At 39.2% G+C, this 15649-nt stretch overlaps 1 protein-coding gene across 3 annotated transcripts; it reads right to left on the bottom strand.

Moving 5' to 3' along the window:
* Positions 1-549: 549 nt before the first annotated feature.
* Positions 550-15232, bottom strand: LOC117493834 (synaptosomal-associated protein 23-like). Of its 3 annotated transcripts, none has more exons than XM_034144407.1 (8): positions 15071-15232; positions 10656-10770; positions 6412-6453; positions 5562-5610; positions 4197-4314; positions 2339-2509; positions 2097-2241; positions 550-1563 (listed from the first exon to the last, which is right to left on the bottom strand). In XM_034144407.1, exons 2-8 carry the CDS (start codon positions 10725-10727, stop codon positions 1501-1503), a joined length of 660 nt encoding a protein of 219 aa, XP_034000298.1. In that variant the 5' UTR covers positions 10728-10770; positions 15071-15232; the 3' UTR covers positions 550-1500. The 3 variants fall into 3 exon arrangements, with proteins under 3 accessions (XP_034000298.1, XP_034000297.1, XP_034000296.1); XM_034144406.1 differs by lacking the exon at positions 15071-15232 and adding an exon at positions 14886-15052; XM_034144405.1 differs by lacking the exon at positions 15071-15232 and adding an exon at positions 13576-13642.
* Positions 15233-15649: the final 417 nt, after the last annotated feature.

The following is a 15649-nucleotide window of genomic DNA, read 5'->3' as shown; positions in this document are numbered from 1 at the left end:
GTGCTGTGAAAACTGGCTATTTACATAACAGATGCAAGAGTAGCTGTTTGTGATACAGCGGCTGTTACAACACAACCATGGATCATCTACAAAGGCAGAGTTCCTGCACATTTATAACTTATTTTTCCCATAGTAATTTCTTACATTTGAGGTTTTTATCATGATAAAACTCCTGCATATGACGGCAGCCTATATGAGAACTAATAGCAGATTTAAAAAGGCACAGCCCTGTGTTTTAGAACTGAACATTTATTTTCATACTTTTACAAACTGTTCAATTATAATACCTGAGGATATAAATGTTTCAGACTTGTGACGGAACCCTGCATTCGAAGTTAAATCTCCTCCTGGGTGCTATAAATCTCTATTAGCCAGGAGGAAGGGAGGAAAGAAAAATTAAATTAGATTAACAGGATGACTTTAGGAAATTAATATAAACAGCTACAATATGTTTCAGTATTTACATCAGAGAGAGAAACCGCAGGAGACACTAAACATGAAGAACAGCAGTCGACCCACGGATAATAAATCCACCGTTATTCAACACCGTCATGATTCACATATTTAGTTTTATTAGAAAATAAACTAGATGCTTTGGAGGAGTTCCTGAAGAAGGTTTTTCATGATGCTTACTGACCCTCCTTCTCATTTGAAGGAAAAGTAATTAGTAGTATATTTTACATTTCCAAGTCCAGTTCAACACCTCTCACTAAAAGTTACAACAACCTTGACTTCGAGTCAGAAACATTTAGGGGAAGGTGCTTTGAATTCCAGCATGAAAGATTTGCCATGACTCTCTCCAAAGCACAACATTTAATATATTTTTGAAATAGCTTTTACATCTGAAATGGCTTAAATGACATGAGAACAAAGTGTCTATAAAACAACAACTTTATTCACAAGTCATTTCTGCTTGAAAAAAAAAAATTAAATAAGCACATCATCTCAAATCTATTACACATGATACATTACACTTAATTACACAATTAGCCAATGAGAATTTGAGTACGTTTTACGATTAAACCAGATGGGTATCATTAGGGTGACCCTTCAACGAACGACAGGCTGTATATTACTTAAAGACAGCGTATGAGCATGAACTCATCCATACACACACACAGAGAGAGAAAGTTCTGAGTTATTAACTTTAAGTAAAAGGTGAAGCAGAAAGAGAAGCAGCTGACCTGTGCTACTTCCCTTTCTGTGAGATATGATATGAGCAGCAGTGATAGGCAGGCAGTCACTTCCTCTCGGAGCAGCTTCTGATGCCCTTATGCTTCTCAAAGTCCAGCATGACTATAAATACATGCGTCAAAGGGTATGTTGGTGGTGGCCGATTTAGAAAATGCAGAAATGTCACAGCTGGCAAAGATATTCTTCCTGACTGAATTTCTTTTTTTCATTTTCTGGGCGCGAGTGTGCGCGAGTGTGCAGTGGGTGTATGGGTGTGGCGACAGAGGCTGGAGGTTGATAGAATAAACTGGCAGAAGCGTTTCTCGTCTACTTGATGAGCTTGTTGGCTCTCTGGTTCGCTTCATCGATACGAAACTTGTTCATGTCCGCCTAGAAGAAGAAGAAAGAGAAGAAACGGATGATGAAGGGGTTGCTATACCAGTATGCAACCTGTCTCTTTCATATACAACTCACTGAATTTAAATATATTTTAAACACTTAAAAGGTTACCAGGGGATTGTTTCAACTCTAATGCGATTTAGCTGGTTTTAAAAGAGTTCTCTTGTGCACGTGGAATAGTTTCACACTGTCCAATGATAAACAGGAAGCAGTAATTCACCAAGATGAACAGCAGCAGTGTGCCAACAAAGGCAGAGTAGAAGAAGACTTCGACCAAGTAAACATGGACAATAATAGGGATTCAGACTCATAGGCTTTGCAAATACTTAAAAATTGATTTAGTTCAGTGAGCAGCCCTGGATGCAACTTCATATTTACAACATAACTCCACAGGGTACCTTACACTTGCATGAACTAGTTAAACAGGAAGTGGAAGAATGTGAATTGTTAAGGATGAAATAATGCACGTAAACCTGAGGCCCAACCAACAGGTTAAAACGTTTGAAATGTCATTAATGTCCCACCTTGTCGTTGATGCCGTCGATGTGTTTGTTCTGACTGTCTATCTCGTTGCCCATGTCCTGAGCCATGTTTTTCAGGTTGCCAAGGATGCTGCCGACCGTGTCCAGATTCTCTTCCATCTCATCCTCACGAGCATCATTGGTTATCCTGTAAATGTCAAGAAATGTGTCTTAATCTGTCAATTGTGCAACTGAAATTCAACATTTACAACATGCCACTGGCAACACTAGGGTGGAGGGCCCACCTCTTGATGTAGGGGCCTGAGGGGGCCGAGGCGTTGGCCTGGACCTGCCCGTTGCGGACGCCCGACGGCTGCCTGGAGACCACTTTTCCTCCGTTGGAGTCATTCTCGTTGTCGGTTCCTCTGAGACCCCATGTGCGCTTGTACTTTGAGTCCTTCTCGATAGACGACACCCTGGAGGGAAAACAGAAAGTCAATACAAGGCAGGAAATCCAGAGTTGTTCAAATAAAAACTAGAAGTGTACAAGTGTTCAATACAACCACATGGCTCTGGCATAAGCGATTATAAAGCTCACAGAGGAAGTTAAAACAGATTCCCTACCTTATGTTACGGTACTCATCAAAGAATCCTCTTCTCCAATGTGAAAGCAATTTGGGGAGATTTTTTTCCATGTTTAGAACCAAATATAATCTCACTATGCACACACACACACACACACACTGCATATTGATGGAGAGGGGTTTAGGTGTGCTGAGCACAGAGCAGCACACCTGTCATCCATCACATCCTGTACGCGTTCATAAGCCATTGGGAATGCTCACAAATTGTACAATCAATCTTTTACCCCCAAAAATAAACATTTGACAAGCACATGTGTAAATCTTCTCTCCATGTCATACACGCTGCTCATGCTGTGATCATGTAAAAATCACACTGACAGATCAGAGGTGTTGCATGGAAGCGTTTGTTCCAGTAGTGAGGACAGAGAGGCAGAGTGCTTATTTTTTAACCAGTTTGGTTCCCCACTTCAATTTCTTTGTTATTATCCTCGGTGTTTCTCAAAATGGAAACAAAGGACTTTCAAAGATGAGGGAACAATCCCATACGTTAATGAAAATGCATCCACCAGTAGTTTTGCATGTTGGACGGCTTTAAGTACCATAATACCCATGAGCATTGGCAGCGGTTGCCATGGAGAATGCTCCAGGCAGAGGGGCCAATCAAAGAAAAAAATATTTCAAAGCACTTTGTTGTTGGAGCTGGGAACACCACAGTGCCGCAGTTACTAAATTCATCCAAAGATAATCCAGTGTCCAAGTGAATAAATCTGACTGTATCATTTTTACAGTATTATCATCCCCATAATCTTTAACTCACAGCAGCTTAATAGAATAGGGAGGGATGAAACCCTCTTTAATGGTCACACATGCAGAGCACACAGCACACACAGTGAAATTTGGCCTCTGCTTTTAACCCATCCTAGTACAAGGAGTCTAGTACTAGGAGCAGTGGGCAGCTATTGTACAGCGCCCGGGGAGCAATGGGAGTGGGGGGGAAAGGGGGTGTCCGGTGCCTTGCTCAAGGGCACCACGGCAGGGCAGGAGGTGAACTGGGACCTCTCCAAGTAGAAGTCCACACTCCATATTTAGGTCTGGTCGGGGACTTGAACCAGCGACCCTACGGCTCACAGTCCAAGCCCCTACTGACTGAGCCACTGCCCTGTTAGCCCTTGAGAGAATTTGAGGTCAAATCTTTTGGCTTTTAATTAAATAGTCAGAAATGTTGTCTCCTTGTTTTAACCAGAAGTGTCTCATGCCTAAACAAGCTGGAGAAGCGCTTCAATTGTCAGTCAGTTAACATCTGAAAAGAGATGCCTGAACAAAGGCCCTTCCACTTAATATTATGTAAAACAAATAAGCAAATCAAGTTAACAAATATGCTAATTCAAATGTTCCATACTGCTTTCTTGTCTGTTTGCTCTATATTGCTCTCAATGTGACGTTGAAACACAAACCAGCCACATGCCGGTTCCATAAACTATCATGACAAATCAAAGCACAGCACACACAGAGTGGAGAACAGCCTGATAACACGGAGCAGTGAAGGTGAGGCTCAGCATCTCGCTGTAGTGTACTGTACCTGTCACAGGGACACACGCACATGCCGCAGCACTTGGAGAGGTCGGTCAGGTTTTTCTCCGCCTGCCTCATGTCCTGGTTGATTTGGTCCATGCCCTCGTCCACACGCCTCAGCTGCTCTGAAACACACACAGGCACACACACACCATGTCACACTCTACTCTTCTGTATCCAGGTACATTTTAGACACTTCTCTTATTCTTAACTTTGTTTTGTTTATCACCTTTACCTATCCCTTTCTAGAATGGATTCAATTAGACTGTAATTGTCCCTGTGAGGATTCCTTAATTGGGTCATAGCAGCAGCAAGAAAAGGGATATAACAAGAAAAGAACATAATGCACATTGTTTAACAAATAATAAAAATGACAGATATTTCCCAAATGGGGAAAGCATCCCTTGGATAGCACTTACACTTAAAGTGAACAGGCATGAAACAAAACACCAGTTTGCACAAATATAGAAAAATAACCCATCCAGAGTAAATCTGGAGAGCATTCATAAACACTTGTTTAGGATGCACATCTCATAAATTACTACAAATAACAATTTATTTCCTTAATCTTTCAGGGCAACACTTAAGCACACTCAAGAACAAATATGTCTTATTTAAATAAGACATATTTGCAGTTATATTTGAGATGCATGGTTACTGTTAAGAACACACCTTTATTAGCACAGCTTTTTAATATTTCAAACTACCCAGTTTTCTAGGTGCTTATATTAACTCAGGAAGGTTAGCACAACATACGTCTAAGTCAGCATTTGGCACCAGTGTTATTTTTGGCAGCTATTTTAGATTTAGTCTTAAGACAAAAATGGTTATTAGTTTTATTCACATTTTTGTCCTTTTTATCCTTCATAGTTTTAGTCTAGTTTTAGTCGATGACAACTCATTACATTTTAGTCAAAATGTTTTCTCTCTTTAAACTAATTCAGTGAAATTGGAATCAAGGTGACAGTATCAGTTGTTGAAATTCGTAAAGCAACATTTCACTCTCTTAACACTTTACTCGTGTAATGTGAGTGACGTGTGCAGATTCCCAGAATCCCAACTAATTCAACCAATGACAGGGATGCATTTTGACAGACAAGATGGACAATTGGGGAAAAATATCCTGTATTTTGAATGTCCGATAGTCCACCATTAACACCTTAGTCCCGTCTCGTTTCGTCAACGAAAACAAAATATACATTTCGTCATAGTTTTTATTATCAAAAATCTTGTCATCGTCTCGTCTTAGTCATGTAAAAAAGGTCGTTGACGAACATTTTAGTTTTCGTTGACGAAATTAACACTGTTTGGCACAGACAAAAAGAGGAAACATCTGCATCAAAGCTCGCAGTGTGGTCATTCATATATCTACCTCCTTGCTGGTCCAACATCACGAGGGTGTTGGTGCCGGTCTGTTTGCTCTGAAAACACAAGAGGACAGATCAGAACTAATGAAACCATTAAAGACAGTAATACATTACAAAGAATGGAAATAATCAGGGTTGGACACAATCAAACAATTTGATGAGGATGTTGTCTGTTCAGAATTCAACCACTATTATTCATTTAAAAAGTGTATTAGTTACAATCATTTCTGTTGGGGAAAATACTGAATGTACTCTTCTAATATCAGAGTAGACATGATAACAAAGGCCCTACGTAGCTGTGTACGTAACAGGATGAATGATTACCTAGAAGAGCGTCAGGACTGTTTTAGGAATACGATAGCTGTGTGATTAACATGATGATTCAGCCTCTATGGAGATAGACATATGACTGTCATGTTTATTGTTTCCGCAGGCCTTAGCTAACCTGAACTAAACATTGAATACTGCTTTGAACCGGTATTCCTCCATCTTGTGACTGTAACACTCTTGTATATCAGCATGTGAAAGACACTGTTCAGGAACTAGTTGTACCAAATGCTCTGTATGTGATGACTACTTCCATTCTTGAGAGGATAATAAATACATGTATCCTGATATTGAAGACCAAGCTGGTGACGAGTGATATTTTTCCTAACAATTTCCTTGTAATAAGTGCTATTACTATCAGAATATCAAATTATTAACAGTTCATTATTCAAGCATATCAAGGCTGAGTCATTTAGAAAATGTTCCATATCGTCATGCAGGTGGGGGTAATTATTAACCAACACAGAGTCACATTCTTGTGATCAAAACACAGCAGCAGGGAAAACGAATGTGTGTCAGAAGTCTCACCTCCTCCGCCATCTGCAGCATCCTGCGAGTGCTCTCCAGCGACTGTGGAGGGATAGACAGGGGGTTAGGGTTAGAAATATATATATACAAATTATAACTATTATGAGCAAGATTAATAAAAACAATCAAAAGATTCCAATATGGCAATTAATACAAAATAACATCTAGCCTATTGAATATTAGATTCATCAAGTTTTTTTTAGGTCACTGTGCTTTTCTAAGATGAAAAACCTTTAAAAACATTTCTCATCATTTGTTTGTAGATTTGGCAACAACGTGGATTATCGTGGACAACAAACTACCGTTTTGCAAAAGAAAGTGAGGAAGGTGTATTAGTCCAAATGACTATTAGACTATTTTATTTTAGCCCTATACGCAGCTGTAATTATGCATCAAACATAAATTAACACAGGAACAACAATGCAGAACTGGCTGCTCTGTTCTGTGCAATTTAAAGTTAATATTAGATGATTTTCAGCAGCACGCGACCCTTTGACCGGACAGTACTGCGTGTGGGACAATGATCGAACAATTGTAGTCAAAGATGGAACATGTGCAGATCATTTCCCTGAATGTCCTTTCCCATCATGGAAATAATGTTGTTCATTTGATCAGACCACAACAGGGAACTATCTAATTAACATGAAGTAATTTGGTTATAGTAAGTAATTTGGTTATAGTGAGTATACAGAGCAGTTTCCTACCCTAAAATGTGAATACATGCAGAAGATCCGGACAACAAAAGAGTGCTTGTTCCAATCATTTGGAAATTAGTCTCTCAGCTCTAGAGCTTATTTGGCTGTTCAAGCTTAGAGACATTAACATGTTTATGAATTGATAGTAATTAATCTAACATATTGGTGAAACAAAACATCCCATTTCATTTTGGAGTTTGTATTTTCATTAGTTTGACATTTCAAAGATGAAACTAATGAATCAAGCAGCTTAGTTCCCCCCCCCCCCCCCCCCCCCCCCCGAGTGATGAGCAGTCCTCTAATTGAGCTAAAACTGTTAGTCAATTTATCAGTAAATTCCTCAACAGAAAATTAATCGTTAACTACATGTACACTGAAGAGAGGACATTATGAGGCACAACTCACGAATGAGTGTCTGGTATGAATAATGCTGGTTGGAGTACACTTCATTTTGTGTGACCACTCCATACTAACCAGCATTAGATTAGCATGTATTTGGGACACAGCTACATTTTTTCTGTGACTAATCTCTAACTGTGTCACTGTGTCTACTCACTGTTGAAGTGATATGGCTGCAGCTAGCACAAAAGTTAATCTAAAAAGCAGGACACGGAAAATAAAGTTGTTGGTGAACAGGAATGCAGTCAGTTCAGGTGAGTTACGCCTTTGTGTCTCTATTAATAGCAAGTGCTGTACACAGTGAACAGAGCACCCCAAGCAGCAGAGCGCGGAAGTGACTCAGGGCATGACTCCATTGTTCCCATCACTAATGAAGTGTTAACAAGAGAGAGGGGACCAGATTCTGCCTCCTCTCTGTGTTATGTTTGCTCTGAATACATTAATCAGCGAGTTGAGACACAGACAAACAAGGAATTGGCGAGATGGATGTGTTTGAGCTCAGCCAGGTTTCTGTTGGCCTTGCCAGAACATCATTTGGGTGGATAAACATTAAGTTATGTCTCTAAAAATCCTCAAACTTTGCTAATTAAGCCCCGAAAACTGCTGTCTTAGCCAAATTTCCCAGATTGGGTTGCTGGGAAGGATCTCTGAGATACAGACAATGGTGTGGTATTTTTAAATCGTTGTTTGGGAAGGCTTAAATGGAAGTACAGTGAGGCGATGTGCATGCAGGTTCCAGCAAGCGACATGCTTTTTAATTCAAGTCCTATTCTAACACAAGAGAGAATCAAAAAAAGTACGGGTTTTAATTGGCTGCAATATACCAGAATTATAAGAAAGTAGCACACAAACAATGCCTTTAATTAACTTTGTCACAATGTGGAAGAGTGTGGAAGCCATTTTTTAAATTGAGGACATGGAAACAGCCGTATGATAGTCTCCCCAACATCAATCGTATAACAAAATCCATCGCTGCCCTGATATATTTCAGGGACATGCTCTGAGTTTTTCGGCTATGAGTTGTTACCCAAAGAGTGTGAAGAAGTGTGAGCAGAAGGACACTGCCATGCCAGCAGCAGAAGGAGGAAAAGGAGAAAGAGGTTAAGTCGGAAACACACACGGATAGAAACAGCGCAGTCAAGAAGAAAAAAGTAAACAATTAGTACAGTCAGAATTACAGGAAGGTGAAGAGCACAGCTAAAAGCCCAGCTAGAGTAAATGAAGGTTCCTCCATTTGAATCAGATGGCTGATCATACGATGCCCCGGGGTGCTGATGAAACAATTATCTCCTTGATAATAAAACACTTGGATATAGCTGACAACATTCAAACCGTCAAAAAGCGCAGATGGGAAAAGGGAGCTAAAGCTAAATTAGGCGTAAAGCCTCACACACACACACACACACACACTATTAATGCGTGGCTTTATAATCAACTGTGAACACAATGAGTCTAATTACAGACCCTCTGCTCTTTCCATGCTACTGAATATTTAAGCAACCCCAGGATAATATGTGCCTGTTATTATGTTGCCCTAGCGATGACACACAAATTGTTCGGTCTTCAACGTGGGCATGTCTGAAATGATTATTTCATCACAACAATGATAATCTTGATTATTTTCAATTAAAGGTCCCCTATTCAACTGTTTTTCATCAATATATTACAGGTCTCAGATATATACAAAACATGTCTCTGAAGTGTTTGGCTCCAAACACCAAACAGATCATTGCAGCATTACCCATAATCCCCTCTGTTTCAGCCCTGTTTCAAAAGTGCTGATTCTCTGTCTGTTACTTTAGATGAAAATAAGGAGCCCCTCCCCACGCCCCTCAGAGAGATTTGGTTACAAAGAACACAATGGTTCTCTAGGAGGAGATTCAGGTGATAAGGTGGTGGGGGGGGGGGTTACCTTGGTTGGTCATTGGCTAATGGTTACACAAGCCAAAAAAACATTATGACATCATAAAGTGGCCAAAATCTGATCAGCTCATTTTCAGACAGGTTTTTATATAAATGGATCAGGACAAAAAGAGAGAGAATCTTTGTTCCTGAAACTTTCAGAATCTCTTTCCACAGAGGGGACACATGTTGATGTAGAAGAGACATGAAAAGTGGATTTTGCATAATAGGTGACCTTTAAAGGATTTTTTTATGCTCTAATGTCTGCATGGGGTACTTGTATTAACTAACCTTTAGACAGAGCCAGGCTGTTTCCCCCTCCTTCTTTAGTGTTTAATGCTAATCAGCTAAGCTAACCACCTACTGGCTTTATAGTTCGACATATCATGAGATTCAAAGCAAAAGAGCAATTTAAACTATTCCCTTAGTCGCAACAACAATCCCATTGTCCTGATTGCTTTTGTTTGTTTGTGCATAATTAGCATGTGTGCAAAATTACTCATTTTGTCTTGAATGAAGGGAAACGGTGTTTTGTAAAAGTTGGCAGAATCATAAACAGCCAAGATAGTTTTTCCCTTTGAATAAAAGCTCAAGTTAAACTGAAGTAAATATTGATTCATTATGAATGTAATAGTCTAAACTCCAATGGACATATTACAATTATTTTTTTAACTAGACAAATCTAAATGTTTGCATGTTCAGCCCATCCTTGGTGCCTTGACTTGAGCTTAGGACGAGGAGAAAAAGAACCAGCATTTTTGTTGCTGCTACCTTTTACCTTTATTTGTATTCCCTAAGTTACTCCCACAGGACAAACATTGATTAATTTCTATCTAGATTGACATTTAACTTTTATGAATATTGATAAGACTGTTCGGACTAATGTCGCATTGCAGATGAATGAATTGGACACCTAACAGTTAGAGCAATATATTTGTTTTTATGTTCCAATAAATGTCCAAGAGAATTAGTTGACTATTAAAATGAAGTGTTCCCAAAGAAAGGTTTAAAAAATAACTACCATAGAAACTTTTAAAAACACTCGTGCTACATTATCCACTGCCTCACTGTCAATCTGTATGTTGCAAATACTCTGAGCTCACCAGCTTTTGTCTGTAGCTTGCGCAGTTTGAGTATTAGCGAGTACTAATACAGTTTTAGTGATACTGAACGATTTTGGACAGAATATTGCTTCAAGGAAGGAAGGTGTGTGTGTGTGTGTGTGTGTGTGTGTGTGTGTCTCGGTACCTCGTCAGTCACTTGGTTGGACCTTGTGGCGATCTGCTCCACAGTCATGTCTTCCATTTTGCCCTTGTCCATTTTGGAGGTTCCCCCCGTTGCTCCGAGCTCGATATTCTGCGGCCTGAAAGAGAGGCGGATTTAGAGAGATCCCATCAGTGGGCATCGACTATCATAAAACTCCAAGACTCAAACAAACCTGAGACCCAGCTTTACTGTAGGCAACTATAAAAGATACTCTAAAGGTGTAAAAGACCAAGAGCAAAATACAGGACTGAGATATAATTAGCTTGATGTCAATTCAATGTTTTAATTATGGATACTAGAGAGTGTTTTCTTGAGAGCTATATTGATATCAATATTTGGTAATTTAGAAAATCTAATAACACACCCGCTGATATCAATTTCTTAAAATGAACACAAAGGTACCTAGACTCAGTTTTACATTTAAGACTGAATACATAGAGCATTCTGTAGTGGACAAACTTTAATAGAGAGAGTTTCTAAAAGTTACTCATATCAAATTAATTTGGAGAACTATTCTAAAAAGGACCAAACATGTCACTGCATGAAAACAACATGTTGATGTCAGAGGGAAGAAGGAGATGCAAAACCTATACAAATTGAGCCATTTCCATTCCCCTGGAAGAGTGTTTGGAATCTGGACACATGCTTGCTGATAGAAAAGGAACAAGAAACTAAATCAATAACAAAGCTTGGATGACCATTTTAGTTTTCATTTCATACAGCACTGTAAATTGCATGAAATGATGAGCCGTTTTGTTTCGTTTTAAGCCTACATGCTCACAAGGTCTTTAAGGGGATTGTGTAACAGCAGAGGTGATACAATCTGCTTTTGAATTGGCTAAAGAGCAATGGTGAAGAGATTAACTTTTGTTCCTCAAAAGTTAAAGATTGGAGCCTTAAAAGTTCTCTGTGTCAGTTACTGACTCACGAGAAAAAGAAAGCTTCAGTTTTAAGAAAGCACAGATACTTTAGTTATAGGCTACAAGTGATCTCATGTGACTTCCTGTGAAATGAACTCCCACAGTTAATCACATTAGGATAAATTGCATCCTCATTTAATAGCTCCATGCAGAGTCTGTGGTCTGATTAAAATGGAGATTTCATGAGCTTGCACAAAATGTACCACAGCACAGCGGGCATGATGTCAGGAAGTGCCGCTGAGAGGTTTTTACCGTTAACCAGCAGCAGGAAGTGCTCATCGTGGTTGACCACTAAGGGCTACTTGTTGTGCAATTTAAAGGGGACCTATCATGCAAAATGCACTTTTGTACGTCTTTTATACATGAATATGTGTCCCCGGTGTTCCAGGGAACTCACCAAGTGTCAGAAAACACAACCCTCTCTATTTTCCTCCATACCCAAATCTCTAAAAAAGGGGCTGCAACGGATCTGATAAAAACTGATCCAGATTTGAACACTGTCCTGACGTCAGGACGGTGGCGCTACGGCTATTGGGCCAACTCCACCAATCAGGAGGAGACAACCACGGCATTGCCGTTCGAAAGCGCTGGAGACGCTGTAGTACATATGCCAGGCCTCTAGATGGTGCTGTTGCTCACAGAATCAACCCTTGCAAAAACAGAGCTAACATTTTTCAAATTGAGCGAAATGAGGCATGGCTAAAATGCATGATCTGTTTGGTATTTTGAAAAAAAAAAAAGTATAAATATGCCTTATATAGGTATGGTCCTACACTATATTATTCAAATATAGCATGATAGGTCCACTTTAACATTTTGTTCTTAGTATACTTTGGAGTTCAGGCAAGGTATAACTAAGAGAAGTGGATCAGAATAAAAGCCCCTATTAGAGGTAAGGATCGGACGATTATCAGGATTATGTCACGTTATCCTGGCCAGTATTTTAGGATTCCAGGTTTTATCCTGATAATCCCTACACTGACGGATGGAAGCAGACAGAATTTGAGCAATGCTATAGGTGTGGTTTCACTGCTTTTTAATCCATGGAGAAACATTCTGATCACAGCATGATCTAGGCTACCTTGCAGAGAGGTTTAGCAGATCAAATCCTAACTATATCTGATTTGTGCATCAAGTGATCTTCCTGCAGCCCAGCGTCACAGCGTGCATTGAATACACCGGTGTAATGTCAGCCTTTGGTGCACAAGGTAACAGGAGATAGAGATCATTGAAAGTAAACAACATAAGCTTGTTTTTCTGTGATGCAGGAACACTGTACGTTTCAGCAAAGACGTGGTTAGTCATAAACCACAAGCTCTGACTTTTTGTTTTGTTTTAAAGATCAGGAAACAGCTGTATTCCCTTCTTCCTCTCCTGTCTACTCTTTCCTTTAAAGTTCAAGTAGCATTTTCCTGTTTTTCTAAATGACCCCTGAACTTTGAGTTGCCTTTCAAACCTGCAGCAACCAAACATCCTGAGATAGAAAAAAAAGGGAAAAGGGAAAGTCTACTTGGCAGACAGTTCAGATGATTTAATGTTGTTGACTCTGCTTTTTTGCAAATAGGGCACTTGGTTCACACAGGCTTGACTGCTTTTCTAACCGATTATTGGACTCGGCAAGATATTGATGTGCTCTTACCACCATAACACTGTAGGTGGACTCATTTACACACAATGCTTTATTTTGAAATGTCAAACCACAACAAGAGCAGATGAACATGTCAACACTTAAATTTCAATAACAAGTGCCAGTACAGCGTAAACCTCTCCATCGCTGAATATTGATCTATTCTCATGAAAAAGTGATGAGAAGGTTACAGCCTAGCCACACACGGGTAAACACTAGATCTGTTTATTCCCTGAGCAATTTGAGCCCATAATAACATAACAGGAAGCCATATGTTTCACACATCACACCCGACTCCACTTTACATGTGTTCACAGCCACAAGAAGAACCATTTACCAAGCCTATAGGACATACCCATTCATGTTGAAATGTCCTCACAGCACCAACAGCCTGTGTCTTAACACAATAGCTCAAACAGGGAAGCACATTTCTTGTTCTTCTACCCAAACCTGTTCCTCCAGATGTGACTACACCACACACTGACGTCTTTTCTTATTCATATCATTTTATATGCATATCCTCCAGCTTAATCTTTTTTCACAAGCAAGCTTAAAGGCTACTTTTTCAACAGTTCTCCAACACCCACTCCTCATTGATGACAACACATTACGGTTAAGTGTGAAATGTTTTGGGCAGGGTGGTTTACTGATACTGCTGACCTAATGTTACAATAACAAACAGCCAGAAGGAAGGTCAATGACATCATGCTGTACAGGAAAAAAAAAAAACACATGACATTTTCTTATTTTCATAGCATTATGTGTGAGGGGGTTTTACAAATGTCAACTATTTTTACAACAGCAGCCAATTATAATGGAAGAAATAGGTAAACGTATGATATTGTTAATCATTTCATTTAAATATATGCAATACTGTATCCACACACACCTGACCAGAGGTGGAAGAAGTACTCAGATATTGTACTTAAGTAAAAGTATAGGTACCAGAGTGTAGGAATACTCTGTTACAAGCAAAAGTCCTGCATTCAAAATGTTACTCAAATAAAAGTACAAAAGTATGAGCATCAAAATATACTTAAAGTACTCATTATGCAGATTGGCACATTTCAGTATAATATATTATACCTTTTGATTATAATTATTGATACATTTAATGCGTTTATCAAGCTGGTAAAGGTGAAGCTAGTTATTATTGCTTTGTATACTCCAGGGTCGATTATGAATTTACTCCAGGTGTAACTAAAGTCTCATAAGTATTATCCAAATCGGTAAAATAACTAAAAGGTATACCAAATGAAGTGGAGTAAAAGTACTCTATTCCCCTCTGAATTGTAGTGGGGTAGAAGTACAAAGAAGCAACACACTGAAATACTCAATTACAGTACAAGTTCCTCAAAATTGTACTTAAGTACAGTACTTGAGTAAATGTACTTAGTTACTTTACACCACTGCACCTGTCCTTGGTTATCTCAACAGCAGAGGAAAACAGTAAAGTGCTGAGCAAGTATTTAACGAGGGTCACTTGAAAAACAGGTGACTTTAGGCTCAACAATAAAAGTAAGGAAACACAGTGTCCCACACCCAAGACACCAGCGTTGTGACTGTAAACTCCCCAACATGACACTTTTAAACTGAATTAAAACAAGTTGAAAACGACAGAGAACAACGCCGAAGTGTCTGTCAAAGCATATAAGGTTTTCTTACATTGTTTGAAAAGTTTCTGTAGTGTTGTAAACAAGGTAAAATCCGTTGACAAGTCGTTAAACCAGCTAATGTGCGGCTAGCTGGGTAGTTAGCTACTTCCGCTTCCCTGTCAACTGCCACAACTCGAACAACTATGTTGACAGGAGAAAGGAAGACAGATATTTATCTTGGGAGTCAATACTTACAGGTAAACCTCCTCTTGTTAAAAACCAGTTGGTTACTCCTCCTTCTTCACGGTATGTGAACTTGGTAACTTCTGGATTCCTTCAGTGGCTTTTCAACGTCTGGCCGTCCCGAAGTGTGTCGCGTGGTGCCTTTAAGGACTGTCGGAAAGATCGCGATTTCCAAAGCCGAGCAAATGTTTACTGGCTTTATAAACTAGGAGGAAGTTTGCAACTAAGCAATGGTGGAGTACTCAGATATTATACTTAACTCAAACAGCACTATTCACGATTATAATGACTCTATTGCAATTAAATGAAATTAAATGAAACGTCCTGTCCAGCTCTCACCAGCAGCTGTAGAGTATTTACCTGCTAACATTGTAAAGACTGTAGTGTACTTAAAAGGAGAAAAGTAGCACCAAAAAGGGAAGTACTGAATATGAAAAAAGTTCATTCGAAAACAATGTATATTATATTATGCTTTCATTATGCTGCATCACTTTAATGTTGCAACTAGTAAATGTGGGATTCATTTACATTTAAATATGTTATTTACTGCCCCACCTTTACAAGCACTGAAGTGGAAGTAAATAAAAAACA

This window comes from Trematomus bernacchii, unplaced genomic scaffold, assembly GCF_902827165.1.
Source record: "Trematomus bernacchii unplaced genomic scaffold, fTreBer1.1, whole genome shotgun sequence".
Taxonomy (NCBI): domain Eukaryota; kingdom Metazoa; phylum Chordata; class Actinopteri; order Perciformes; family Nototheniidae; genus Trematomus; species Trematomus bernacchii.
This window is presented reverse-complemented; position numbering and strand designations above follow the sequence as displayed.

What these genes read in the sequence shown, in the direction of transcription:
- LOC117493834 (XM_034144405.1), bottom strand. An exon ending in TGCGTGTGTCCCTGTGACAG is followed by an intron (nt 2,510 to 4,196) that starts GTACAGTACACT and finishes TTTTCCCTCCAG; the next exon opens with GGTGTCGTCTATCGAGAAGG. An exon ending in TCAGGCCCCTACATCAAGAG is followed by an intron (nt 2,242 to 2,338) that starts GTGGGCCCTCCA and finishes TGACATTTACAG; the next exon opens with GATAACCAATGATGCTCGTG.